The following is a 27,613-nucleotide window of genomic DNA, read 5'->3' as shown; positions in this document are numbered from 1 at the left end:
TATAGAATTGTGTTGAGTGCAAAACAGAAAATGGTAGATTTTTGTTAGGGATAGACCAAGATTTGTTTGGTCTCAGTGTCTCTTGCCAACTCCAGAAAATACAGAGTTAAGGTAATGTCTCCCACACCAAACCCACATAAACATTAACTCTGTATTTACTGATAGTCAGAGGCTGATGATCAGGTATATTCCACATTTTGGAAGGGTGTGAGAAAGCACTAGACAATCTTAACTCTGTGTTAACAAAGTTTTATGACAGTGAATGTCCCTTGTTTTCTGAGGAAGTGGTCGTAGTGAGTCCTGACTGAGTTCAATGGACCTCTCCACCAGAGACCCAGTCCTTCTGGATTCTTGAATTGGCCTCTCTGGTGTAATCTTTTACCCCTGCCCCTGCACTTTTCAATAAAATATCCTTATGCAAGCAGATTTTAGAATAATTTTCATTATATTCTAAAAATCAAAAGCAGGTCATTGTGCATGTCTGTGCGAGGCTGTATCTTGGGAACTACTTGATCAAATGACTTTAAATTTGCACAACAAAGTTTACCCCAATCCCTGTTCTGGCATACCAATTTTCAAGACAATCTCCCAATTGATATGGATCTTAGAGCACTTTGAAAAATCTGCTCTAGAACTTCCTCAATAATACTACCTACACTTCACGCACAACTGCCAAAAGACGCCTGTTTGCAGCTCCTCATCTCAAGCAGAATGCTTACACACCAGCCACTTGCAAAGGGCAGGATTTGAACTCTTAGACCTTAATTAGCATGTAGGAGCAGGACAACTGCCTATTACCCTAAACCATCAAACAACTATCATGTGACCTGAGCTCCATTCAGATGGTACTCACAGTGCAGTGCCTCACGCTTTAGGTGCACTATTGTAAAGGTGTATGTGCAAATCACTTTCTCTGGCATGCACCACAGATGTGTGCCAATTTATGGAGCCAGAAAAACACTCTAACAACTCTTTCAAATATTGCCTCCCATTTTAAACTAGGTGCTGCTAGCTGATGTCAAATCCAATCAAGTGCACACATTTGGTGCACATCAGTTTGAGCTCTACTGTGTGCAAAGTATATTTTATATATATATAAAGTAACGGCATCTCCTTTTGGGGGGGGATGGGGATATATCTCTTGACATCTTGGCTACATCTGCATCAGCCACCCTACCTTTGGCCCAGGTGAGGCATACCAGTTTTCAAGACAATCTGAGTATACATGTGGACACTAGTGCATGCTGAAAAACTGGCTCTTAACAAGAGAACTCAATGCAACCTATGATTTGGCAAAGCCGCTGCATGATTCCCTTGTGTATCTAAACAAATTTAGTCTTGGACAACATTCTCTTTCTTCTCCTTCCCTCATAGAACTACAATCGCCTTTTTAATTAAGTCTCATTAAATAAATTTTAAGTTGCATAATAGGTGAAAACTGGCCAAAATCCTGAGCTGCACCAGCAGAAGGTATAGTATAACTCAAGAAGAGGGGATGCAAAGATGGTTTTAAATCACCTTTTTGTTCCCCTATACAGATTCCGAGTTAGTCCACTGGTAGAACTTAGAGCAATCTGCAGTAGGTTTATATGAAGTGTCTACCATAAATTTGGTGCTATAAATAAGGTGAAGACATGACATACCTGTCCTTTCTCAGTTCATTCATGAACAGTATGACTATTTAAGTTCCCATGGCAAAGTTGTCATTATTACCCTAAACTTCCTGGATGTATGCCACCAGGACCCTTTCAGCAAAATCAGGACTACTAGTTATGCAGTTGCAGAGTAAATCTTATTATATATTTTCTATAATAGTTTTTAGGGAATAGTTGTACAACAAATAGTTGTGTACAACATGGGCTTCAACGGGACTACTTATATGTGAAAAGTTAGGCATGTGTGTCTGCAGGATTCAGGTTTAAGTAACTATGTTGATTTATATCTATATAACTAGGCCTCATATATTGAAATATAGATACAGATTGATATAATTACGGTAGAACTATTCTGACAGCTTTGTTTTTATGCGAGACCATCTGCATGTTCACATTTAATTATTTTTGCACTGCATGCCAGCTTCTGCTGGGGAGTGTTGCTGCTTCCTTGTTGCTCAGCAGCAGTAGTATGAGTACACTCAAGCTGTTCTGGCCAATCTCTGCTGGCAAGCCCAGCCTGGAAATAGTCATTGTAATTTATTGTTTGATTTTTTAATATCTGTGAAAACATAAATTCCAGCACTGGAGTATACAAGCTACACTTAAGCCTTGTCTATACAAAGAAATGGCACTGGCTTAACTAACTAACTGTTTTAAACTGGTGCAAATCCCCATGTGGCTACACTTCCATTAGTTCATAAATGGTAATATCAGTTTAGACTTAGCCACTACATTTACTGAAACAAACTAAACTGATGTAACCCAGTGTCCACACTTGGCCTTGCACCAGCTTAACTTAATTGGTTTGAAATCATACTTGGAGGTAAATTAGAGCAACTTTGTGTTGGGCGTAGACCATGTCTAATAGTGTCAAGAAGGAGGAAGCAAAGAGCTTGCAGGTGGGATTCTTTCTAACTTGGGGAAGCAATGACGATAAGCAGCTGAGCCTGGTCCTCCAAGATGGCAGAGATGCCCCTCCTTCCCAAATCCAGGCACAGATACCGTTGTCCATGCCACAGACATATTACTGAGCTCCTCCTCAGCCTCCCTCCTGGGCTATGTTTGTGTGTTGTATTGCCAAACCCAAGCAGTCCAGAATCCTGAGTCAGGCTTCCTGAAACCATGATTAAAAATAATGTTGGAGGGTTGTTTTACTGGAGTACCTGATGTTTGAGCTCTAAGTTCCAAGCTTTTCTCTACAACCTGGAAGCTTAGAACCTTCTGTTCAAAGAAAGCTGAGAATCTCACACAGTCACAGGACTCCAGGAGCTGGGGATTGACCCTGGCTCCTTCCACCCACCCCGAAAAAAAACCACACCCTAGCACACATTCACAATGAAACGGGTTGGCAACAGAGCACCCCCTTCTCTTGTCACAGCCCGGGTGTGCGGGGGCCGCCCCTTAGGCCGTGCTGAGCCGCGGCTGCCCCCTACACCTGGCCCTGGCCCGTCCCCGCTTTGCCCTAAGTGGAAAGTTGCAGGGTTCACTTCACTCCCTCCGAACCTGAGCTGCCTGCACCCCCCGCCATCACGTGCTCACGGAGCCGTAAAGCAGCGACGCGTTTGCGACAGGCTGACAGCCAAACGGTGCGACAGCCGCGGCGGGCGGCCCCAGCCCAGCCAGCAGCGGTGGAGGCGGCGGCCGCCGAGGGCTGCCAGCCAAGGCCGAACGAGGAGGAGCCAAGGCGGGGGAAGCGGAGCTCGGGCGGGCGGCCAGCCGGGGAGCGCAGCGCAGCGCCCGTGCTGACCCCCATGAGAGGGGGGGTTCTTGCCCCTCCCGGATCCCCCAGCCTCCCGCCCGGGCTGAGCACTGAGCGCCCCCTCCCCCCGCTTAGTCCCGGCCTCAGGCCCGCCTCCCTCCCTGTCCCCTCCCCGGCGGCAGCGTCCAGGTGCGGGGTTCAAACCAGAGCGCAATGGCGTCCAACACGGCGGAGAGGGAGATTCTCCTCACCGACCTCCAGGTAAGCGGGGCCGGGGCCGCTCAGTGCTCGGGCTCGGGCCGCCGCGGGGAGCCCGCTCGCCTCCTGGCCCCGGGGGCCGGGCCCCGCTCCTGTCCCAGCGCGGCCGCCCGGAGAGACGAGCCGCCCTCTCCTTCAGGCCCGCTCCCGGCGGCTCAGCGCTCCGCAGACTGGATGCTGAGACCCTCCCCACCCACGTCTCAGGCCCGTTCCGCGGCTGCTGAGGGGACGGACCCCACCCCATTCCCGTCACGCTCCGCCGCCCCGCTTGGGTCCGGCTCTTGTGTCTCTCTCCTCCCCCTCCCCAGCGAGGGGATGCTGGACCAGCCGCCTTCCCCTCCGCCAGGCCCCCAGCCCCGTCTGGGCTCCTGCTTAGAGCGCGCTGCCCGGAGGATAATCTTCTTGGCCAGAGTAGCTTCCCTCCCTCCCTCGTCGGATTAATGCCCGGAGTGACTCAGGAAGCGTCGCCCCCTCTGGGCAGGTTGTTTGAGAGTGAGCTCAGACGGCCTCTCCAAGCCTGGTCTCGGTCTGGCAAACGGATGAAAAGCCCCTGAACTTCTTGTGCAAGTGGTGGGGTCCCTTCTTTTCCAAGTGCCGCTGCCGAGCTTCTTTTTCCTTCCTGCTCCGCTCTGCCCCTTAGGCACCCATCAAGCTGTGTTTACAAACACCCGAGTCGGTTCATTGAAGGAAATATACGTAATTGGTTAGTCAGTGATGGGCACCCCATTCATAGTAGAGGATGTGAGTAGAGGAGCTTTTTCAGCTGTGTCGTTTGCACATGCTCTCTCCAGCAGGGAGACTGTCAGATCTAATTCCAGTCTTTTTCTGGTAGAAAGTATTTTTATTTGTTTTTATGTTTTCATTCCCGTTGAAGGCTTGATGATCATACCAGGTGCAACTTTTCTTGTATGTAGGCCTTGGAATCGTAATGCATGCAGGGAAAAAAATGGACAGATAAAAATGTTGCTTAGTACATTCAGAGAACTCCTTTCTTTAGTTACAGAGTAATAATGCAATGAAAATGCAGCTACAGTATTTGTCCTTTCTGTGATCAGGCCAGTTTCCTTGACTTGTGTAAAGCGTGGAGTTAGACTATGAACAGTGTAACTGTTATAGTTCTCTAGTATGTGTTGACTGCAAGACTAAATAAAGAGATCTTTAGGAGACTTGCTGCTTACTCCTATTGCATGTTAGATTATTTCTCAGCTAAGAAATGGATTTCGATAGCTCACTCCTGCTGTCTCCCTAAGCCTCTGCTTAGACATAATAATGTCACTAAATCTATACAAAATGAGTGGTTACAGTTTTCATAGGGCAAAGATGCAACTCTGAATATCACTTTCAAGTTAGTAATAGGACAATAAGCTAAAGTAGAAGGTCTGTAAGTGGAAAGCATGTAACTTAATATGAATGGAAATGAACAAAAGGTAGCTGAAAAGAAAACTCTACTTTGAGTAATTTTTAAAAATACAGTAGTGATGTTTACAATATATATGTTTACCACTAAGTGTCTAAGGGGAAGGATATACAATGAATACTGAGCATACTTCATTTACTTACTGCAGGGTTAGTCAATTATTTTTTGTCAAAGGTCCAGGTATAGTCAAAGTCCAGACTCTAAAGAAGCATTTTTCACAGTGCAGTAATAATAATAATGATGATGATATCTGAATAAAGATTTCATAGTCTGTTCAAAAGTGTCTGGAAGTCCAGATTTGGCCTGCAGTCTGCCTATGGACTACCCCTGATATACTGCACATAATGAGAGCAAAATTAAAGAGCAAGACACTAGGTCAAAAGTTGAACTCTAATTGCTGGTTTATAACATGATTTTCTATAGTAAGAGTTTATACTGGCCTTTCATAAACAAACTATCAGCATTTTAATACGAATGTGACACTTCTGATATGCAAGCTGTGTAACGTTTTTGAAACATCCCTGTGGCAATAAAGCTTGCTGTCAATACAGGAGAATTACAAAATTAACAAGGAAATCCTAGTGAAGTTTAAATTTATTATTCTGTCAACTATGCTAAATATAGAAAGGAACCATCATATCAAAAAAGACAACTTTGCTAAAATTATAATTTATTTTTACAGTGGCATGGATTAGGAAAAGGGCATATCAATATCTCATTGTATATTATTCACTTAAACTATGTTTTATTGGATTACTTTTTTTTTCTGGGAAACATTCATTTGCTTATCAGAATTTTGAATTTACCACTCTTAATTAAAATAAGACTTAATGTGTTATATTAAATCATGTGCATTAAAGTTTTTTTGTTTGAGATGGTTCCCAATATAAGGCACTTAACTGTAGCTCACGAAGGGTGCACAGTTGTGCTTACGTTTCTTTAATTCATTGACACCTTTTACTTACAAGTAACGTCTAAGACTACTGTAATTGAAAGGAATTAGGAAATTTTTTTTCACTTTTACTTTGACAGAACTTTGCCTAGTAATTTTCCTTTAAGGTAGTCAAAACAGTCTCCTTTTGTTCATGTGGGTCTTTTGGCAAAAAAACAAAACAAAACTTGAGAGCAGGTGTACTAGCTGAAACTACTTTTAAGTTGTTTTTGTGAAGTTGACAGATTTCTGGTTGAAAGTCCCATACAGTAAACACTTTTAATAACCTTGTTTTCGTGAGACACATTTCACTGTATTTTAGTGACATGAGGTTGGGTTTCTATTATTGGGGGTAAGGAATTGAAGAATGAGAGAACAATAAACTGTGGCTTCCAGTGTGTATTCTGATGATCTGCAATTTCTCAGCAACAAAATCTACAACTTTGTTTTGTCTGCCAGCAACATCATTATAAGCTGCTGAAAAATATTTTCTATCTGTGCTAATGAAGAATATTAAGAAAATGTTAAACATAGACTCAACTGATTTTATAGTAAAGATTCGAAACATCACCTAGATCAGGTATAATCTAAGTATTTGTTAGAATTCTGTAATTAGAAGGTAATGTTTAGTTCTTTGACTGTACTTCAGTCTTGGCAAAAATATGATGAGCATGATAAAGTGAAAACAGTCACAAGTAGCTGACAGTACAGTTTACTAGGAACTGATGTAGCAGTTACTGTAGCAAATATGCTTGTTTCAAAATGAACTTGACGCACACAGAGATCTTGCTAACTTTCACATGTTAACTGGACATTCCTTGTATAACAAACACAGGATTTGAATGTATATCGGATTAAATGTATTTTAAGTAATTAAACTTAAAATTTGTTTTGGTTCTCATATATAAGTAGGAAAATAGAGTTCAGTTGGTAACTTGATTTTCTGTATCTGTCTTCAGTAAAACACAGAAAAGTTCAAGTATTGGATTGTTCACAGAATTAAGATATCGAAAAACCTTGCACTTGTTTTTAAGTTGCTGGTTCCAATTTATTGAAGGTCAGAAATACAAATCAGTAGCTATCAAATGAAAATATGTGGAATAAGTTTGGTGGTCTGTCAAATTATTTCAGAAGTTCTGTTTGGCATCCTTGTTGGGTTATCAGAGGATACTGCCAAAGATTGAAAGGTCATGGAAAAACAAACTACCCTTTTACATATAGAGACAGTCCAGTCCCTTCATGTTACACAAATCAGGTACTTCTCTAGAGTGATGGGGTGAGGAGGAATTATCACCTGAGTGTAAATCAAGTATTAGAAGTCTTTCCTGTTGTGCTACATAAACGGGGGAGGAGGGTGTGAGAGAGAGGAATTACTAAAAACCTGCTTTCGTGACATTCTGTATATTACATATAACATCTTTTTGTTTTTGAAATACATATTTTAAAACTTAAACAGATATTTAAAAAACCCTCCCCTCCAAATATCTACCGTCTGCGTCATAAGTCATCCACTTATGTTCCCCTGTTCAGTTCCACACAGAGGAAATTACTACAAATAATGTTTTATGTATAGTGTTCTGTCTTCTAATTGTAAATTTTACAATTTGTACAAAAAATGTTGCCTGTTTCAGACTACTGGTGTTTCCTCAAAAGTAGTGAAGCTTAATAGAGGCCATATCATTAAGAAGTTGGTACAGAGCTGGATAATGAAAGTACTTATGCATGTCAATAACTTTACTCATGTAAATTAAATGGAACTACAATATATGAGTAAAGTTACTGATGTGCTAATTATCTGTAGGACCTGGTCCTTAGACAGATACAGGCTTTGTTTTTGCTCTTTAAGCGTCTTTCGTTGATACTGTACAATATATTTAGATAATTAAATTTCATATTCATCCAAAATTTTGCCCCAAACAACTGTTAGCACTTACACTTAGTTTATTCTTTTTAGTTATTATTGGCAAGTATTTCTTAAAATTTTAACTCGGTGGCAAAGAATTAGAACCTAATCCTACCAATATTAAAGGCCGTAGCCTAGTATGAGGAGGAGTCCAATTTGCTTCACATTGGGCTGTGTAAGTTAATAAATTACTCGCGTTGTTTCAGAATTGGGTCTTAAATGTGAACAGGTATATTTACCCAAATAATTTTATTTTTAAAAGATGGAAAAGTTCTTAACGGAACAAAAATAATTCTTAAATACTTAAATCCTTAAAATAAATAGTTTTATTGATGTATTGGTTTTGAGGCACCGTCAGAACTGACGTCCTGTTAGTTGACCAGTTAACGTTATAATTTTTGGCTACCTTTTCTTTTACTCAATGGCAGTTGGTGCTTCCTGGGTTGTTGGATCTAGGACTGTTGCTTTAACTTTTGTTCAGCATCCAGTTATGTGGTGGTGGGTAATAACATAAATATATATTTACAACATGCATATCTCCTCCATCTGAGCAGTTTTGTATACTGTGAGATTGTATATATTATGGTAGAATTCAAAACCCGTACTAGAATTCTTTACAAAAGGTAATTGTACGTGTACTTTGTGTTTGGGATGGATCAAGGGATTAATAGCGGGATAGGCAATCTCATCTCTAAGGACCCAGTTCAGCAAAGCATATAAATACATGTAAAAGTGATTTTCTGAGTAGGGGTGTACTGCCGAATCTGCTCCTAAAACATCATTTCGCATCTGCCTCAGGTTCATAGTGACCAAGTATTATGGATTATATACAGTGGTCTCAAGTCTAATTTTTCCCTATCACCAAAACCACTGTTGCAGTTGGCAATAGTTGGTAGTTTCATTGCTCTTAGCAAAGGTTCCAGTGACTGAATGAGAATGGAGACTAAACTGGACTTTCACCTCTAGGGATGTTTCCTGCAGAACATGAATGAGTCATTTGAACAAGGTGTTGAAGCTTTAATTACTACTGCTTGAACTTTACAACTTTTGGGAATAATGGGCTTAGGTTCTAATGCAGTTGAGCTAGCTTCTTTCACAAGCATTACATTAACTTTTTAAAAATAATTCCTAGGTTGAGATTTATATTAATTTCGTATGCCTACATTTTATAACACTTTGAAGAAGTGATTAAAAACTGCTTTACTGAGGCATAAGAACTTGAGGCTTTGTAAAGTCAACAAAACACTTAGAAAAACGTGCTGTAGGGGTATGGAGATGTAGCAAATGACTTAAAAGTTCTTTTTTTCTCCCTTGAATTGATTTTATGATTTAAATGACAAAATCAATAAAACTTTAAGATTGAGAATTTTGCATGCATAAAGATCAGGAAACTTAAATAAGCTTCTCACAGATCACTTAACTCTTCTACCTTTTACATGTAGTAATGCCATCCAATAACCATACAGTTATGATTAAGATATTTTAGTATTTGTGGTCCTAGACTATATTAAGCTGATTTTTAAAGGCAATGGATATGTTATATTTTTCAACCGTAACTGAGCATGTGTGTCGTAATGTGTTGTGATTTCTTTTAAGTGTAATTTGTATTCTGAATTTCTTGTATTTATAATGTTGACAATAATTAATAACTTTGCTTAGTTACAACCTAATTTCTTTAAATATGGCCAAACCCCAGGTAGATGATCAATTTGGTTTAGATACACTATGTATACTTATTAGGAGCAGCATGAGAATATCTACATACACATTAATTTTGGGGGGTCTTCCAAGCAACAACAGGTGAGGGGAAAAGTATGATGTAAAACAAAACTGGCATGGGAACAAAGGGGGTTATTTATCCCTTTTGACATGACTGGATTTCAAGTTGGAGTCCATTGAACAATGTGTTATCTAAGAAGTCCCTAAATCATCTTACATTCCTTGAAATGGTATGAGAAGAATATCTTACATTCACTTCTGTTAGTAATGAGCAGTGGCAGTCAAAAAAGCAAACATAATGTTGGGAATTAGGAAAGGGATAGATATTCATTCAGAAAATATCGTATTGCCTCTTTATAAATCTATGGTACATCTTGAATACTGTGTGCAAATCTGGTTGCTCCATCTCAAAAAAAGATATATTGGAAAAGCTATAGAAAAGGACAACTAAAAAGGATTAGGGGTATGGATAAACTTCCATATGAGGAGAGATTAATGAGACAGGCATCTCTTTTCCAAGTTGAAGAGTCCATGGCGGGATATGGTAGAGGTCTATGGAATCATGACTGGTGTGGCAAAAGTAAATATGGAAGTGTTATTTACTCCTCATAACACAAAAAGTAGAAGTCACCAAATGAAATTACTAGGCTGCAGGTTTAAAATGAACAAAAGGAAGTATTTTTTCACACAACGCAAATCAACCTGTGGAACCTCTTGCCAGAAGATGTTGTGAAAGCCAAGACTGTAACGGGATTCAAAAAAGAACTAGATTAGTTCATGGAGGATATCAGCAGGGTAGATTGATATAAATCAAGGCGATTTAAATCATTGATTTAAATCACCAAGAGAAAATCATTGATTTAAATCAAGTTTCCCACTGATACTACTTCACATATTTCTTAAACAATGATGCAAATCTGATCACTAAAACGTTAATTTACAATTCAGTACAGCATTTTACAGCATCTAGGAGGGTATACTTTGAGTAATTTTTAGATAACATGATTTTTATTAATTTAGGAAATAGTTCAAAATACTCATTACCTGTGTCATGCTACATATGCAGCAGCAGCACATTAGGAATGGTAAGAACTAAACTACACACACAATAGCACTTATATTTCATTAAACTAAATCTTAAATTTATTATTTATTAAATTTATTTAAATGTAAATATTACATAAATGTTTCACATTTACAATTGCAGCAGTCTCCTGAGTTGCCGGCTGATGGCTGTCCTTAAACTTTTTTTTTTTTTTTTTCCAAATTTTGTTAACTCTAACAGACAAGTCATCACGATACTAAATGTACACTGTCCTTAACATTTCTACAACTAGCTTTCATCTTCCCCACTCCCACAGTCATTTTTATTCATAGACTGAAACAGAAAAACGAGTTTTCCTGCTTTTTCAATTCCCTGTTGATTTCTTAGGTTTGAGTGAATAATACCAAATTATGAAAATATTCTCTCTGTGCCTGCAGAGGAAGCTACTGCTGTGAAAAGTTGGCTTAGCAACTGAAGAAACTCTGTTTCAAGGTACCTGGCTAATGATTTCCACTAATTCAGGGGAGTGACTTTGTTCAAAACATCATCAGTAAACATGTACTGTTTAAATGGTTCTGCTCCAGCACTGAAATTTATTAGACTGGCATAACTGAGAAGTGATTTTGAGATGCCCATGCCATGGCAGCAGCATCTTCTTCAGAAGTTAGGCATCTATCTTTATATCTTGAATCAATAATGTTTGCAAGAAAATGAGGTGGAGTTAGTGCTTGATCCATTCTCTTCTTTATTGCCTGAAGTTTAACTTTCTGGTGAGGTATTTCTTCAAAATATTCCCTTCTCTTACACCCAGAAGTCATGACAGTTTTTCTGTGGCAAAAGTGTGGGGGAATATAGGAAGCTGTGTGTGTACTGAATAATGTGTTCACTTTTTCTTTCCAGTCCACTCCACTGTTCCTTTCTACTCTGCCTCCGCCCTTTGTTTCTCTGTCTTTAAAACAGTGTCTTAAGTAACTCCTCCTTTGCCTTGCTTGGCCCAGCTCTCCACCACATAAGCACAGAAGAACAGTCCTATCCAGCCTGTGTCTTTCTTTGCACATGTGACTAGTCTACTGAGAAACAGAAACTGAAAGCCCAGAACTTTCAGGAAGCAAGAGCTGGTAGTTAGGCTGGATAGACTAGAGTCATTAATTCATTTTTAGGAGACTGTGTAGGTTTAGCATGTTTGTGATGAGATTCTCTTATTTTTTTAAATGAGAGAGAAATTTAGTATTTTATTGATGATTTAAAAAAAAATTTTAAAAATGATTTTTATCCACCCTATCCATCAGTGGCTATTAGCCAGGATAGGCAGGATTGCTTATTTGCCAGAGGCTGGGAATGGCCAACGGGATGGATCACTTGATGATTACCTGTTTTCTTCATTCCTTCTGAAGCACCTGGCATTGGCCATTTTCAGAAGACCGTGTTCTGGGCTAGATGGACCATTGTTCTGGCCCAGTATGGCCGTTCTTATGTTATGAGGCTGCTGCTTTGAGTATGTACAGTTAGAACATTTTTTCTTCATGTTTATGGCAGATGCAGTTATGTCCTTACACATCTCCCATGAGTATGTGTTGTGCCAGTTAGCATGAGAGGGTCTATCCTGATGATGTTGCTGAAGTTAGAAGCATGTTCCTATACCTTGCATTAATGCCATGTGAACTCTAGCAGATGTAGATGTAGTTTATTCAAGCAAAACTGTATCTTTGCCTGTATCGCTATTTCTAGCCTCCTCTCTCCTCTTCCCACTGGGTGAAGTAAGATATACCAGCAAACTCAGTTTAATACTGACTCTAAACTAAAGGCTTCTGCTGGCACAGGGGTCACACTTCTTCACACTCCCAACTGATTTTGTTATGCTGGCAGAAATCTGTAGTGTAGACTTGGTCTAATTAGCTAAAATCTATTTTGCCTGTGGTTTTTCAAAAATTTGAGTTTCCTTTACTGTAGATCCTGTTGTTTGGAGGCAAGCAAACTGTTTATTTGGTGTCTGACTAAGTACAAATCTGATGATATGGTGGCTGGATCTGGAAAATATGGATCTAATTCATGGCTGTAGTGACTGCTCTTCGGACATTTATGGCTTACTGAAGTTTTTACACTATTGAGGATTTTTTTTTTGTTTGGAAGCATTTTCTTTGTGAAGAAGTTGTAACAAGGATTATAGATTTCAAATTGAGTTAATCTTATTTTCTGTGTTGCAGTAACAGTGGTTTTCCCATTGAAGTTGAAAGGTGTTTCTTTTGATACCCCAAAAATGCTGCCAGAAAGTTATCTTGAAAAAGAGGGTAGCTGGAAGGTCTAGAGTGTTAATAGAGAAATTAGTAGTATGCATCATCAGGTATACATGCTTGCATAGCATGGCTTCAGAACTGATCACAGAAGAGTTGCAGGGATCTGTCTATTAGTCTAACAGAAGTGTTTGCAACTGCACCAGGTTGGAAATAGTGACTTTTTATTTGGTATATAAATCAATTACACAACAATAATAGGTGGCAGAATTAAATGGTGTTGGGCAATGAGTCCAGAAAATATTGTTCCAACTCTCTACGTACAAGTGCTGATATACCTGTTTAGATCAGATTTATAGAAGTTGATATTCGAAGATTTTAAAAGGTCATGTTTTGCACAGTACCTTTATAGACATAAGAGAACTACATGTGCTTGAACATTCCAAGTGCATACATTACATCTCTGCTGTCTGCTACCAAAGAAAGTAGGTACCAAAACTAAGTTGTGGCATATATTTGCCTGAGCTGGAAAGATACTTCTGGACTAAGTGATTCAGATAACAGCACCCATATGTAAACAGGCCCAAAGGGATATTGAGGGGTAGGGTGCAGGAATGGAAATCTATCAGATCTATAGGTAATTTCTCATTTTAAGGTGTGGTTGGATTCTTGGGTAACTACAGTCAAGTAAGACAGACCTTAACAAATATAATGGTGTGAACTGTCTGTGGGAGTTTGAAAAAGTTTCCATTATGTACAAATATTGATAGAGATAATATAGCTCAGATCTTTCAGAAAGTTCCCTGTCTCAAGTTTCTGTAGGTATGGAAATACTGTATAAGGGTGTCCAAACAACCTTAACTGTGCTTTATATCAACACATGATTTTAAAAAAATTTCTCTGATCTAGGCCTACAAACCATTATGCATTAATTGTATGCCTGCTGCATAGTGTCACAACAAGACAGTAAAGGCTGTTAACTCTGAATTTTCCTGGGTTTATGCTTGGTTTTGGGATAATAAAACATAGCTGCAACTTTTATACCTAACATTGCTCAGATATACTCAACCTTAACACGTCTATTTTATAAAAAATATATTTAAAAAGTCTCAGTACTAATGCTGGCTTTTAATGAAGGCAACTTGGAACTTTTGGGGGGAGAAACAGTGAGAAATGGAAATCTTTAGAAAAACTTTAGATGCAGGCAAAATAGGAGGTATCTGAGAAGTTCTTGAGACCATCAAAACGAAGCTTTTTAGTTCAACAGGAATTCCACTAATTTTATGGCGCTGCCCTTGGTTACTCTGACCCTTGCATCACAGTTTAAAGTTGAGCTGTGATATTTCTATTTAAAAGCTGATTTTTCCCAAAGTGTTCTAAAATCAACATGCATATTCAGATTGTCTTGAAAACTGCTGTGCTTCAGAAGAGCCCAGGATAGGTTTTTGGATGCAAACTTGGGATCATTTGATCTAAGGGTTCCATAGATAGAGAGCACAGTGGGAGGAAAGAAGACGTGTTAGTAAACTTTTCCATTATTTTGTTTTTGCTCATACCTAAGGCTCAAACGATTGCACCGTTCCCCCCAGCCCTTTCTCTTATCCCCTAAGTGATATCATCCAGTTGGCTTTGATTTCAGCTAGCATCTGGTACTGCTTGTCCAATGTGGCAGAGGGTATTTAAAATGTTTTGGGTTCATTCTAGCTCTGCAAACTGGCACGTCTGGGACCCAAACTACAGTGATTTGCACTTATGCCCTGAAACTGCTGCTCTCTGGTGCGTAAGTGTGTGTAGCAGCATGCCTGATATCAGTTGATGGATACCTTAGGTGAAGATTCTGGGATGCACATTTAGGATCCAAGCACACTTTCAATATAGACCAAAGTATGTGGGTTTTTTCCTTCCTGGCCTGACAGTTCTTGTAATCTGGGCAGCACTATTGTCTAAGACAGTTAATAAAGATGAAGTATCTGAGCTAATAAGTGGTATTACAGTTGAATATGAAAAATATTTTCATCATATTTATCAGTTACTGAATAACAAATATTTTAAATGGCTCTTCACTAACGAAAGCAAAGAATCCTGGATTTAATGTCTGCAATAATAGCATATGCTCAGTGGTGGCATGAGTGATGTATAAGGTACTGATTAGAGCTACTTTGGACAACTGTATACAGTACTTGTTATGCTTTAGATGACTAGCCCGGCCAAAATTCCAAAGCATATTGGTACAGAAAAGCCTTGTTAGTCTCAAGTAAGTCTGTTTATGAAAATATTGTTTTCAGGTTTTTGTTTTACTGGCTTCTATTTGGCAAAATATTGGATTTCTTCCCCCTACTCTATGGCCCCAATCAATGCTGGCTTTTTTTTTTATTATTATTATTTTTTACTTGTCATGATTGTTATCATAAAGCCATTAGAGTTTTGAAAATGGGATATCTTGATTTATGGTTTCTGTTGGCTAGAATGTGGCCTTTAGGTAAGCGGAGCAAAATGATGCTCAGTGTTTTTCATTTTCCCCAGTTCTTTACGAACATAATCTGCATAGCATCCCCATAAAGTGGGTTAGTAATAACATTAACCTCAATTTACAGATGAAGAAACTAAATCCCATGGAATATTGGTGGCTGAGATAAAAATTCCTTTGTTCCATCCCTGCGCTCTGTCCTGTAGGTAACATCAGATCTCCAAGCCAATGCAGAAGCTAGGTTTTTTCTCTCTCAGTAAAAGTAACATTGTGTTTCAAAAAAGTTTGGATAAGATTTGTGGGCTAAATACTAAGGTCACATTCCTCCCCAAGTTAATTGTAAATTACTAGTACACATTATAAATTATGAGAATCATACATTGTAAGATAATCATAGTTTATCACTGGTTTTAGGGTCTATAAACCTGATGGCATCAAGAAATTGCTTAGAAAACTTAAAAGAATCTGCAGTCTGGCCTATGGTTATGGCTGTATAAATACCGTATTTAAAACAGTCTTTCCAATAGCATATTATTTGTTAATAATGTGTTAATTTCTAATATTAATCGGAAGTCTTAAAAATATTTTTCCATTGACCTGTTTCAGTGCAAGATTTCTCTCTAGATTGAGTCTGTGTAAAGTCTGACAAGATTATTGTTTTAGTGATGCTGGATTTCAGATTGAAATTATAAGGAAAAGGCTGAGTAAATTGAGTGTATTTTCTTCAGAAAAGAGATTTCAATTCTAGAATTGAGAGGATGCACTAATTGATATAAGATGCTGCTGACAGCCAGCCTTAAATACATGAAGCTGTGTGTAGTGAGAGAAAAATGCATTAAATTACAGATTCCAGGTAAAGTTTTTAGAAAGAAAGGAGCTGGGGAGAAGGGTAAGGCATATATTTCAGTCAAGTAGTTTATATACTTATTATATTACTTGACATATTTAATGACTGAATAACATTTAAATCAGCAGTGGTTCTAAAGTTAGCAGCAGTGCTAGAAAAGTAAAGAGTGCTGTAAATTGTACACGCCTAACTACTATTATAGCATTCTTGAGCTGCTGCTAATTTAGGACTCTGCAGTCTCCTTTAATGGAGACATGTTCTCTTCAATATTTGAGTTTTATTGCTAATAAATAAGATAATACGAAGTTAATATTTTTAATTCAAGAATAACTTTTTAACAGTTTGTGGTTTCAGAATGATTAAAACTTTACTTGCAATCATAGTTCCTCAAGATGATAGTTTCTTTATTTTTATTCCTGATACTTAACCCACAATTCATTAAATTAATCAAATGTGGCCAGTCCTGGCATCCTGAGTGTCTTTCAGGAAGAGATGGAAGATTACAGTTGTGGAGCTGTTTTAAATCAGATATAGTACTACTTAGTATTAAAACAAAATAAGGTTTATTCCAAAATTTTATTGATTACCATGTAATTTCACTAGGAAAAGAGAAATTTTATGTAAATACAGAACAAAGATGCATAACCAATTCAAACCCATTTTAACAGAATGCCAAATATGGCATAAATAATGTTAACAGCTTCTCTGGTGAGAGGATAGTTCAAATACTATCTCTTGATTTTTATTTTAGTTCTAAGTCATGTTTAAGGAGTTATATAATATGAGTCCTAATTTCTCCCTTTTAGTATTCCCTCTCCAACTACAAGGCTCTTCTTCATGCCAAGCATTGTTGGAGAAGGAGGGCCGCTTAGTGTTGTTCCTATAATCAGCTAAAGGGTTTGCTATGTAGTGGCAAAGGCTCCTTCCTCAGAGGCTGGAGCACAATGCACTCTCAATACACCAGTTCTGGAGAAAGGGACCAAACTGGAAATTTAATCCTAGCTGTGGCAATATATTGTGCTTCTGCCTCAGCACTGTGGCGCAAAGCAGCCTGACCAAAAGACACAGTAAACTATAAGATCTTCTGGTTGGTTTTATATTACCAACCATCGTATAGTATCTGAGCACCACGTAAAATCAGTAGCAGTAGCAAAGTCCCTACTGGACTTTATGTAGCATCTGGCGATTCTCCCTTTTGTGATTAGACCAGAACATATGTCTCCAATGTCCATTTCTAGGCTGACTATAAGATTCAGCATATGTCATGCTGGATGTTAGGGTCTGGAGATTGTCTGGGAGAATCTCCTAGTTTTCTTATGGGCCATGAGTAAAAGTACTATTGTATCGTTTGTATATTGAAGTTCAGATCAAAGAATACTGGGAATCTGAGGGATTCCATTGCCATAGTGGTCAGTGCTCTGTCAGTTTTCTGGAGGAATTGAGAGTTTTCTATCTGGAGGACTATACACTACTAGGAGTCCTCTGTTCCTCTTGTTCTTCACCTCACAGAACATATGGATGCACTTCAATGTGTGGCTTTGGGTGGAGAATCTTCTGCATTTTGGATTTTAGGGGAGCATTATTGCTAATTTCTCTTCCCCTGTGCCTCTCCCTCCCCTAGTGCATTTTAGGGTCTGTCTTGGCTTATGATATGGAAAGTATCTTCTGGATACTAGCTTTGCTAGAGCAGGATTGGAGGTGGCATTGAACCAGATCTCAGTGACACAAACAAGATCAATTGCTTCTTCCAAATTAGATCATGAATGGTGCTGGTTTTGTTCTCTGATTATCTTGCCTTCAGAGTCTGGAACTGCAACGATTGTCATCTTCTGTTTCTTAGTCATTTTGCTGATTGAGCAATTGACTCGAGGTGCCTAGCTTTTTTATTTATCCTAGTGTGTGGTGACAATGAAAGATGTCTCTTCAACTCTGGTGGCAGTAAGGGTTTGGCAGGATGAGCAGTAACCAAGTTTTAGAAACTTTGAGGATCTTGATGTTTCAACTCTCCGGATCCTGAGGTTGGTAGGGCTGTGCGGTAGTCCAAAAGGTTTGCAGTAATGATCCTCAAATGGGTGTTAAATTGTGCCTCTCTACTGCCGCTATCCATGCTACCATGGCTACACTGCTATTTATACTCACTAGCTTGATGAGAGCTAGTGTGAATATATATGTATATGAGCAGGGGAATCACACCCGTTGTTTGTAGTGTAGACATTGAGAATGTGCAATGAGGCTAACTGTTGTAGTCAGTCACTGTGTGGCTACTGTGCTAGGTTCACCTGGATACTGGTTCATTGGCTATTTGGGACCAAATTGCCCCTTTTACTGGTCAAAAATTCAAGGCTGTGATTGCTCTGATAGTGGCTCAAATTGGGAGAGATCATATTCATGTGCACAAGCAAGAAGTGGATCAAGAAGTGACATACCGGGGGCTGCAGTTCAGACCCGTTTCAGATGCCTGTAGAAGGATTGTTCCTTCTGCCAACTGTTCCCAATTTTCTGAAAAGTAAATTCTCCATCCTTATTTCAGGTCCTTGAGAGACTGATACAAGGGGATCTAGTTGGTAAGGAGCAAGAAAGTGGTAGTACGCTCTGAGGCTCATCTCACTTTTGACACCAAAATGAGACACTGGTCACAAGAACTTGTTCAGGTTTTCATATAACTGTCTCTCTTTTTACATGGTTTGAGTGAAATAGTTAACAATATTGTATGATCCTTAGGCTTATTACCTTATTGAGATGAATTGGAAAGTTCATACTTGAAAGCTTTTTGAGGGTATCTGTAGACTAGACACTTACACTTGGTTCACATTTTGAAGGCTTCTTCCACAAACGGTTAGAAACATAGATATAAACAAAACAAAACTTAGTGGGAGCTGCTGGGTATTCAGCTTCCTAGAAAATCAAGCTGTTAAGGATCCTAACTTTCAGCATCCCCCTTTTTTTAAGATCTTGGTTATGGAGCATAAGATGGAGCTTCCATAGAAAAGTACCAAGTCAATGTTGGATAATCCAGTGAGACCAAGGTTAACCTCCAGTCTTCAAGGTGTGCACTAAAGTAATTGAGACCCTGTAATGCGGTCTACAGACCCCATACTGAGCATTTACAAAGGTGGGAGGAGAGTTTCTCCTGTTGACAAGCAAGCAGCTTGAGCACACCCCTATGTAGATGACAGGACTGCCAATCATGGAGGCAGGAACCCACAGCTGGGACCATAGAGAAAACGGGACCTACCATAAAATGGAAAGTATAGAGAAGGAAAGGGAGGCAGAAGAGCCTGGAATAGCAAAGGGGAAACAGCCCCACAGCAGGCTGCCTCCAAGAAAACAGCTGGGAGACTGCAAGCCCTAAAATTAAATGTCTGATAGATTTACTTGCAGGTGAAGGGCCAGGGACTGAGGGTCCAAGTGAGGACAAACTGAGGATCAGTCAGGAAAAGCTGAGACTCCTCAAAAGACCACATCAAAAGGCTGTGACAGACTCTTTTAAAATCAGGATGGTGTTACCAGCTCAATGTCCTACTATAGTATCGGAGAATTTACCCCAAAGAGTAGAATTTATCTAATATCCCTGCAAAATGCCCTTTCAGTAAAATCGTAGATTTTCTAGCAGAATCTTGAGGGCCTCATAATCAACTGCTAAAATGTCAGGGTTCCATTGTGAGAGCAATTAGAAGAACAACTTAAGGAGTACACTGCAGGCCAACACTGATACAAAGGCTCTTAAAAACAAAAACAGTTGTTTATTTGTACTTTTAAAAAAAAAAAAAAAAAAAAAAAAATCTGCTTCCCAGGGTTTTTAAGTCTAAATCTGTTGTTACAGGCTGTGTGTAATTCATCCAGTGGAGTATGTTTTTTCCAATTTCTTTTTGTAGTTGACATTTCTCTGTTCATGAAGGGTCTGAGAAGGCATCCCTAGTTTTCAGATGTCCCTATATAGATTTTTATAAGAGCACAGTTGTCCTGAGTACTGTTCTTTCATTGACATTCACTGCTAACATGCATTAAATTCAGGAAATGGTCTACCCTTTCTTATGATCATCTTAAGTGTTAGAAGAGCTAGAACTACTTTAAATAGAAGATGGGAATTAAGAGTCAGTAGAGGTTTCCACTTCTTTGGAAGGGCCAAAAAGAGAGAAAAAGACCATACAAATATACTCCAAATGGATCAGAATGTATATCAGCAATATTCTGGGAAGATCTTGTCAAATAATATTGCTTCTGGTAGAGTGCATCTTCTTCTATCTCCTGAGCTGAAGCAGCACTTCCATAGAGCACTGTAAAATAGGTGTATGGTTTTCTGTATATTTTTACTAGACAGGGACTTAGTTGTTTATACCTCTGCAAACAGAACATTTGATAGAACACTTTTCAAGAACAGAGGCTAAAGCTAATCTCACCATAATCTTCTTTGACAGCAGTGGGGGAAACATGGGAGGCTTTGCCTCTGCATACCAGTAGATGGGCAGGAGGGCAGCACTAGCTTTCTCAGCAGGTTGGGGTGCCAAGTGAATTTTCCCTCTTAAAGGATCATTTCAGATACATATTAGACAAAGCCACTATGAAAGATAGAAAACACAAACTGAAAGAATACAGGGATAATGCCTTAGTGTAAATAATAGAAATCCCTTTCCAACAGCTAGTGTGTGTAAGAGCACTGTTTTCAGCCATGTGCTGCCACTGAACTTGACGGAGGAACTCACCTGTCTTTTATTGGTCCCTGACTACAAGATGTATGGTGGGGGATCAGCGTCCACCACACATCCCCGTAAATATCCAGGGGCAGCTTGTTTGCATTCTGTAGAAACAGACAATCCAACTAGCAGATCAAATTCAAGGATTACCACGAATCTCGGTCAGCCAGTCAAACAGGTTCTAGATGATGATTTTCTAGTCATAGGTTCGGTACGTGAAGTCCTCCAGGTGAATGTTGAAGGGTTGTTTGCCACAAAGCGGGAACTTACTGGTGTCCTGGCGAAGGAAGTTCTAGTTGATATCATTGTCTACAAGGAACTCACATTGTGCTGAATGAAGCACACCGGTTTAATATCTACAAAATGACTCAACTTTCTGGAGGTCTTCATGCCTTGAACATTGTAGATAAGAATACTGTGGCTTGGCTTAACCGAATTGCATATGCCAAATAAATAAATAGATGTCTGGCAAATTTTTCAAGCCGTGATAAAACACTGTCCTAGAAAGCAAAAATGTAGTTCTTTAACTGAGATCAACTATGTAGTCACTTGGTCCATTGTTTCATAAAACAGAAGTATTAGTTTTATCACTGATATGTATTGTCCCATTTATACTGGCTCAAAATAGCTGGCTACTAAACACGATGGCATAATTGGAGTGGAATGTAGACTCTCAGTTCTTCTGCTAGTTTTGTACTTGACTAAAAATAACTTTGTTAAAATATAGTAGTGCATCACTCTTCAAACTAGAATTTGCCATAAACAAAGTAGACTTTGAACATACCTATAATTCTTAACAAAAATATAGCTTCACATATTGGGAATAAGTCAGAATTCCATTAAGCTACTGGTGTGTTGGTGTATTTAGTTTTGGTAGTTTACCATTGGCGTGACATTTGGGTAGGTTATTAAGAAATCACGTCTTTTAGTTGAAGCTTTCATTTACCTACTTTCAATGGTTTGTGACTTTTTAAATGAGATGAAAATATGGTATAGAAAAACTCTCCAGTTGTACAGACTTCCAAATAATTAATTTTATCAAATCATAGCATCACCCTTGGGTAGTTTAGCTAGTGTGTAATATTAAATAATGATCAGACATAGATTTTGGGGCTGCTAACTTCTAATGGTATATTCCCCATTTATAGATGCACTATTAACTCCTCTGTAACAATATGTGCATGGGTAAAATGGACAGTCCTTATCTAATGAGCATGAGCCTAATTTCAAAATAACTCGGACAAAAATGTAAATTATCAAGAAAACTCTCGTTTGTGATGGGTGAGCTCATCAGTCAATTTTAATGGTTTTTTAGAACTTGCATCTCTCCCTGTTTAATGGCATGTAACATTGACTCATACTTATACCACGTGCATTATAATCTGAGGGGGAAATTTTACAAAAGGATCGTTAGGTGCTCCGCTCCCATTTGCTGCCCTTTTTACCTTTGAAAATCTTTCCTATACTGTCACATGGCATTACTCATAATGCAATATCATTAAGTTTTCTCCTACAACCTTAGATACGTATGTGATATCTTCTTGTATCATGTAGAGTAGATACAGTATGCTAAATAAGTTATGAAAGTATTTTATATAAAAAAGTAAACAGCAAAAGCATTTACATATACTACAAGTGAAGTAAAAGCATTCTGTACTGGCTCATAAAATGGTTTGCAATTAAATAATAACTCTATTAAATAGTCTCTATCAATACTGCTTCATTAACACCTTAGTGAATGTATTCTATTTAAAAATTTTAGATAGTAATTGACGAGGTATATTATCTGTCCCTGTGGGAAAATAATCACTTGGCTATTGTCCACTACATACAAATAGAAATGCGTTGCTAACTTCTAAATCAGTAATGCTCAAATAAAAATTCTTTGACAGGTTGTTAGAGTAAATTAGTTACATGATATTTTAAGAAAGTACTACTAGTAAACAGTAAGTGATATTTGAAGTTTATTAAGAATTTTAAAGTAGGTTATATAAGAATGCAAATTAGCTTATTTTACAGCGCACACAGTAAAATAGCTGCCTGGACCAAATTTATCCCTAGTGTAACTATTGGTTTCAGCATAGTTACACATGGGATGAATTTGGCCCTATCTATCTTCCTCTCAAATGGCTTGATACACTTCTCAACAGTAATCTAATACAGAAGATGCTCAGAATTACGAACACCTCAGGAATAAATGTTTGTAACTCTGAACAAAACGTTAAGGTTGTTCTTTCAAAAGTTTACAACTGAACATTGACTTAATACAGCTTTGAAATTTACTATGTAGAAGAAAAATGCTGTTTTTAGCCATCTTAATTTAAATGAAACAAGTACAGACACCGTTTCCTTACCTTGCAAATTTTTTTAAACTTTATTTTTTTTCATAGTTTACTTTTAACACAGTACTGTACTGTATTTGCGCTTTTTTTTTCTTCTGATCCCTGCTGCTGCCTGATTGCGTACTTCCAGTTCCAAATGAGGTGTGTGGTTGACCGGTCAGTTCGTAACTCTGGTGTTCATAACTCTGAGGTTCTCCTGTGCTGTATATCTGTTTCCAAAGGAAATAAACACCCTGTTTTAATGGATAATATTTGCATGGTGACAAAAGTATTAGAATACATTATTTATAGAGAAGAGCATATATGAAAATGTCTGGAGATATACTGGGCTAGTAGGTGAAATTATTGTAAGCATTAACAAATGTGATTAAACTACATTATATTGTAGAAAATAATGTATATTCCTATGCAGAAGGCTTCAACCTGGAGTTAAGGCTGAAAACTTAAAGTGGAAAAACTCTTGAATGATTTTCAGCCTGATGTTAAAATTTAACCAAAGTTAAGGTTTCAGTCAGAAACATCTTATAAGCCTCTAAAATACAGAAATACAGTTAAGGTCACTCAATCAACCATAGTTCTGCCCCTTTACCATTACCATCTCATGTTGCACTCAGCATACTTTTTCATAACTCTTTTATAAAAGGTGTCTTGCATGGTTAATTCTCAAAAAAATAACTCAGTTTAAATTTGATGTTATTTGAAGAGGTCACAATTCTTTTTGTACATGGAATGCATTAATTGGTGGTAGTGCAGGATATTGCATATGTATGTGTGCACACCATACATGTGTCTGATACAAAGGGCAATCCTTTATCCATTGGGGCTTCCACACTATAGTTGAGTACTTCTGAAAGGACAGACTGCTTCTTCCATCTCTGAATTTGCCTCATCCTCTCACCACAGGAGCACCTTGTTGACATGTCCCTTAACTTGTCTATTTCCCCATCTCCTAAACAGGAGAATATTTGAGAATTTATTAATGTTATGATAAGATGCTGAAAGTCTTTTTTTATTCCAGTGTTTATATTGCACATGTTCTGGAGGTATTCACTTTTTTTTCCCCCAGCTATTCAAGCACAGTTTTAGTGAAGTTGAAAGTATTCCCAATAATGATGCAACAAGAACTTAGGAAAAAATAGTAAACAATTTTGTTGTTATGGCAGTTTATAAGAACTTTTTGGCTATGTGTTGAAAGAACTAATTTATATTTTGACAGTTAATAAAAATCATGCTATCACGTGGAAATCATAATGTTTAATGACTTAAAATGCAGTTTTCTTAACTCAAAGTAATAAAACAAATGAGTAAAAACTGGTTTATTATAGATCCATAAATTATGTTGGAACTTCATATACACAGAAAAACTAAAAGCTACATTAAACATAAGATAGCAAGGTCTGATAATAGAATGGAGGAAAGATATTTGTATGCTTTAATTCTACATTTTAATCATGTTCCTTATTAATTCACTGGAACAAGGAGATATGTTGTTTCCCAGGGCTGCCCTGATCTCTTGTGCCCTTGGAAGATTCACATCTGGGTTTGTTTCCACTGTTGGCCTACCTTGGGTGTTTTTTATCAGCAGTAGCCGTTTTAAGTTTGTGGATGGAGTTCTCTGGGATCACCACTGCTAAGGGGATGTGCTGAATCAGATGTCTGTAACATGCCAGTTACCATAGTATCTAAGCATATTTCCTGCCCATGTCCCCTCTCCAAATACAGATACTTACTGTTTGGGCTGTTCTGTCTGCCTGCTGATCCCTATCCCCAGGAGAGGGGGCCATTTTTTTGCTGGTGTCACTTTTTCCTGCTTTCAGACCATCTACCTTGAGACTCCTGCCCTAGTTTAATGCTAGCCAAAACTGGAGTAACTTGGGGATGAATATGCCCAAATGTATGCAGTTAATGCTGGGATGGAAGTTGGAGATAGAATGTTAGATGTTAATGTAATTATATATTCCCCTACAGTGGAATATCATTGAATTAGAAATGTGTCCACATTATAAGCATAACTTCATCACTCTTAAGGCACTTGTTCTTTTGCTCTTACTCCAATATAACATTTATATAATGTGACAGTTTCTTTTATGTTTTGAGACTTTCTTCTATATGTTAAACTTGTCCTGTAATTAGAGATGCAGCCAGGAAATAATTTGAAAGAATGAGAATTGAACCCCATTTAATCAACATCCTAATTGATACTGATTATCCGCATATAATGCAGTGCATTATGGTTATTTGTAATTTAACCATTTTGGTGTTACAAAGACAAGAGCTGTGACTCAGATTAAATTTAAATCCTGAATTGCTGTTATGGTAGCTCAGTAAACTAGTGATCCAATCTGATTAAACCTTCAGTTTTTTGTTGTTGACATTGGGTGGGTGTTGAGATTTTAACCACAGTAGCATTTGCTTCTGGGAGGGAGGAAATAGTCCAGGTAGTTCAAATAATCCAGACAAGCAATCACATCTGGCTTTGTGACTGAGTTCAGTAGATGAGAAGTTTGCAGTTGATTAGCTTTGTTCTTAAAATCAAACACCACTGTACATCAGCTTCAAGGAGCTTGACAAGTAGCTCACTATAAACAACTCTTTTGTACAAAGAAATTCTTTAAATTTAGGTGTTTTTAATTCAATTTTCTGAATGAAGTTTTCAAGACCTAATTAATACACCTTTCTATGCAATCCAACTTTTCACAATGCTACAGGAAACTATAACACCTTTAGTCTTTCTGAATTCCAATAGCACATCCTTCTAATTATATATCAAGTAAAAATTATAATCTTATATTTGAAATCAAAATGCTATTATACTGAAAGATTGCTACTTAATGATGGCCACTAAAAGTAAATATTAATCAGTTGCTTTGACAATTCCAATGGAATGCAATATTGAGAATAGTTAAAGTACTAGTTGCTTAGGCCTCTTTTGTAAGTCAGGCCTCTTTTCCAAACCAAATTAAATGCTTCCTAGCACAATTAAATTTGAAATTTAATTACCTATCTGCCTCCATAGGAGTTGCAGGTTATTTTATTAGTATGAATAAAAGCAACTTTTTAAAAAAAGTTACTTACAATGTTTTGTGAATAGTCAACGAAATTAAATAATTATGATGGCAGATTATATAACAGATTGTGATGTTTTGATTCTTTAATAAAATAAGAATAGCCTGAAAAATGAACAGACATGGGGAGGAGGAATGGAAAATCAGTGAACACTTAAATCTGCACTACGTATATTTAAATACGGTTTCCAAAACAGGTATCTGAATCCAAATGTTCAATACCTTTCAGGGAGTACACAATCAAATACTTAGTGGGATTTGGGGTTTTTTTGTTTTTAATTTCTGAGAAATTTCCAAATACTTTTTTCCCTCTTATACACTTCTCCTTTTGGAAAGTATTAATTTCCTTCCACCCCTTTTTTATAGGACCTAAGCCAATGTGGCTATGCCTTTTGTTTTGATACCATTTGATAGTTAGGTGATTTTTATTTATTTATTTATTTATTTTTAAGTACAGCTCCTGAAATAGCGCTGAAATCTTGCTCCGTCTTCTGGTTTGCTACGTCTTTAATCATGAATAATAGTGATTTCTCTTTTGTAACAGAAGGATATGTCCTAAACAAAAGATAAGAGGAGTTAGCAGATGTTCTCCCACTCAGTTACATGGATTTAAAAATGCATATGCTCCAAATTGTATGTAATCTTACAGTATGTTTTAAAGTACTAAGGGATTATCTGCACTGGGGCTCATTTCCACACATTTTATGAGAACTTGATCTTTTCACTTTATAAGATATGAACTTAAGAGCACAGTGTTCCATACCAATATCATGCACTAAATGCTGCAAAAATACTATGTTGAAGGTAGGTCTTAAGCAGGTATGATATATTTACAAGCAACTCTGTTTTATTTTCATTAAGATAGAATGATAACTTCTGTTTCAATTTCCCTTTTTTAACAATGGGAATGATAATGCATACCTTTCTTTTGTAAAGTAGAGATCTAGGGATGAAAAGAAAACTGTGATAGGTGCCGGGTTAAGTGACTTCCTCAAGGTCACAGTGAATCAATGACAGAGCCAGGAATAGGACCCAGGTTCCCTGAGTCGCTGTCCTAGAGTGCTACATATTGAATCACACTGCCTCATCACTTATGATCACTGCATGGTTTCACAAACTAAACTCTGCATTCTGGGATGGAAAAATGGAGTGTACCTCTTTTTCTGTTAGTTGGAATCTCCTGATTCTCGCCTCCTTAATATGGTTATTTGAAAAGTCTAGATTCGTATCCAAACTGTTCTCTGTTCATGTTCCAAATTATACTTCACTTAGGTGTTGGGATTTTGTGTTTTTTAAAATTAAATAAATTCCCTAACCAGAACCTAGGGAAGAAAAGATAA

At 37.9% G+C, this 27,613-nt stretch overlaps 1 protein-coding gene and 1 long non-coding RNA gene across 4 annotated transcripts in view; one reads left to right on the top strand and one right to left on the bottom strand.

Moving 5' to 3' along the window:
* Positions 1–2,616: 2,616 nt before the first annotated feature.
* On the bottom strand, positions 2,617–3,289 carry LOC137146893 (uncharacterized). The gene is made up of 2 exons (XR_010918080.1): positions 3,159–3,289; positions 2,617–2,769 (listed from the first exon to the last, which is right to left on the bottom strand). It is a non-coding gene; the product is annotated as an uncharacterized lncRNA (long non-coding RNA).
* The window catches only part of PKN2 (protein kinase N2), an 84,232-nt gene continuing 59,844 nt past the window's right edge, over positions 3,226–27,613 (top strand). For 2 of the 3 annotated variants that reach the window (XR_010918075.1, XM_067538506.1), the window contains exon 1: positions 3,226–3,615. Coding sequence is in view for 2 of the 3 variants with exons in the window: in XM_067538506.1 (XP_067394607.1) it covers positions 3,568–3,615 (48 nt within the window). In the remaining variant the exon portion in view is untranslated. The remainder of the gene's footprint in view (positions 3,616–27,613) is intronic. The other variant, XM_067538507.1, reaches the window with a different exon arrangement.

Source organism: Emydura macquarii, unplaced genomic scaffold, assembly GCF_026122565.2.
Source record: "Emydura macquarii macquarii isolate MOO-44397 ecotype Brisbane River unplaced genomic scaffold, CSIRO-AGI_Emac_v2 contig_480, whole genome shotgun sequence".
Lineage (NCBI taxonomy): Eukaryota > Metazoa > Chordata > Testudines > Chelidae > Emydura > Emydura macquarii.
This window is presented reverse-complemented; position numbering and strand designations above follow the sequence as displayed.